Raw genomic sequence first — 2,175 nt, 5'->3', positions numbered from 1 at the left:
CGTACGTCCTTGGGAGGAAAGTCCTCCCCACGCCATAACGCTTCCACCACCGTTTTGGCGACTCGTGAACGACTGTTCATCTTTTCGGAGATCATTCCAGTAAAATTGGAGCCCACGCAAAGTCGGAGTTCAAAATGCGAGAGATATTCGAATCGACCAATCACATAGCGTTAAAATTCAATGGGTATTTATCCAATCCCTGCGTGAAATGCAATTGTGACTATATTTCTCCGAAACGGCATTGCTCATCGGATGCTCAATTTTATTCGAGTACCACTTTGTCGAGTTTTTATCAAGTCGACTGTACCAAATACCCACGCTCCAATACCAAATGGATGCAATCTCGGCCATCTGGGACATCGGCCACGACGCATACACCGAGTTTTACATTTACCAAGTTGAGTGGTCTGGCCGACTGGTGAGCAAGCATGGCCTTTGCTGATGGGATGAGAGGATGCTGTAGGGTGCTGGGCGAGTCGGGGTATGTCCGATGGATGCTTGAAGACGCGCCTACAGCGTACACCAGCACCACCTCGGTCGTTATTACGATCGAGTTTGCAAGTTTGCAAGCATTCCGGGAGAAGTTGTACCTCATGTGTGCTTTCCAAGGTTGCGACGGACGCGCACCGTCGCCATCGTCGTTCACTTCTCCGCCATCATTGCCTTTCTTCGCCGTACAGGGTGGTTTTTTGAATGGTCCCTTTGCCATGCCAGCATCGCACTGAGTGAGGCGAACGATGGCGGCGCTTGTGCGTACCAATTCGTGTCGTTTAGGGTATACGTGCGTCGATGCCAATGAGCAGCTGGGCAAGCGGTTATTTTGAATATATTTTGTCCTTCTTGGGCGAATCAAATCAGCTACAGAAGTAGTACCAGGCATTCATTGGAGGACTTCCAAAACCGGCGCAAATGCAATTTGGTACAGGAGTGGCACAAACTTCATCCGGTCATTGCATGAATAAAATGACAATTTGAGTTTAAGTGTGTCTCCAAAACCGACTGAAAAAGGATGACCACCGGTGGGGGGAATCAATTGGATTGGTTGTTGTGAGCCAATAAAGAGGAGAGTTAGAAATGACAGTCACTTCTCCAACACAAGAGATGCCACCTCCATCAAGCAAGAAGACACAAGCAAAAACAACGGCTGGAAAGAGAGGAAAGGGCTGGACTGAACCGGAAGTACAACTCATGCTCGACGTTGTTTGAATCTCAACTCCCCTTCGGCCCAAAACAATGCGAAACAGTAGAAGCCATTTACAACAACGCTGTTTCAACGAAGGAAGGGTGGGTTCTGCGTGATGTTGAGAGTATTCGTCGGAAGTACAAAACGTTCCGCAGCATTCGCAAGCCGACAGGAGATCCCTTGTGTTCCCCAAGCGTGTTCCGGGCCAAACGAATTCAACAAGCAATTGAGAGTGCCATGGGTGTATGCGATCTCGGATCTGAAATCGACGAATCTTCTGCTGTTGGCGAAGTGGAGCAGGTTGACGAAGCTGGAGAGGACTTCGACGTTGGCGATATACGTGACGCCTCAATGCAAAGCTCTGTTTACGACATGTCCAACCCCGTTGCAACTCAACGTTCGGGGCTCACCCCTCTCCAACTAGTTGAACTCAGCAAACGTGTCACCTCGGAGACATCTTTGAGTCATACTGCTAAACGACGCCGGAAGATTGACGATGTGATTGAAGATGTTGCGGAGAACCAGAGAGAAAGAAAGTTACTCCGAGAGGAAAACGAGAACGGCCCATCACTAATTGACCTCCTTGCAAGAATGGAAGAGCGGGATCATGCATTTCGTTTGGAGCAGTTGGCAATGCAAGAAAAACCCCACAAAATGGATCAATTGATGTTGACATTGTTGGCTAAGCTAGCTGATAAGTAGATAAACAACGAATGTGTTTTGTATTGTCTACGTCATTACTGAACGAATTTGTGACATGCCTGTACGTCGGACACGTAGATTGTACAGCATGAAAATGTTTTGCAAACGCATTCCTCGCAAGTGTGGGTCGCATGGAAGTGGCAAAAGCAGTTTTCGGTACATCTTTTCTGTGGCACCCATTCCCCATTCTGCAGCTTGACGAACTGAAGTCAAAGCTGCATTTATCGCCATCAGGCCTGCACGACATTCCGGTGACGCTCGTTCCAAATCGCCTCCTTTCAATGGGGTGC

General features: G+C 48.4%; 1 protein-coding gene across 1 annotated transcript; it reads left to right on the top strand.

The window, feature by feature from the left end:
- Window positions 1-331: 331 nt before the first annotated feature.
- Window positions 332-725, top strand: H310_14645 (hypothetical protein; the record flags this gene model as incomplete). Its single annotated transcript, XM_008882540.1, has 2 exons — window positions 332-405; window positions 464-725. 2 exons carry the CDS (start codon window positions 332-334, stop codon window positions 723-725), a joined length of 336 nt encoding a protein of 111 aa, XP_008880762.1.
- Between the last annotated feature and the right edge of the window lie 1,450 nt (window positions 726-2,175).

This window comes from Aphanomyces invadans (assembly GCF_000520115.1).
Source record: "Aphanomyces invadans strain NJM9701 unplaced genomic scaffold supercont1.78, whole genome shotgun sequence".
NCBI lineage: Eukaryota > Oomycota > Saprolegniomycetes > Saprolegniales > Verrucalvaceae > Aphanomyces > Aphanomyces invadans.
Note: the sequence above shows the minus strand (reverse complement) of the source record. Positions and strands in the feature narration are given on the sequence as shown.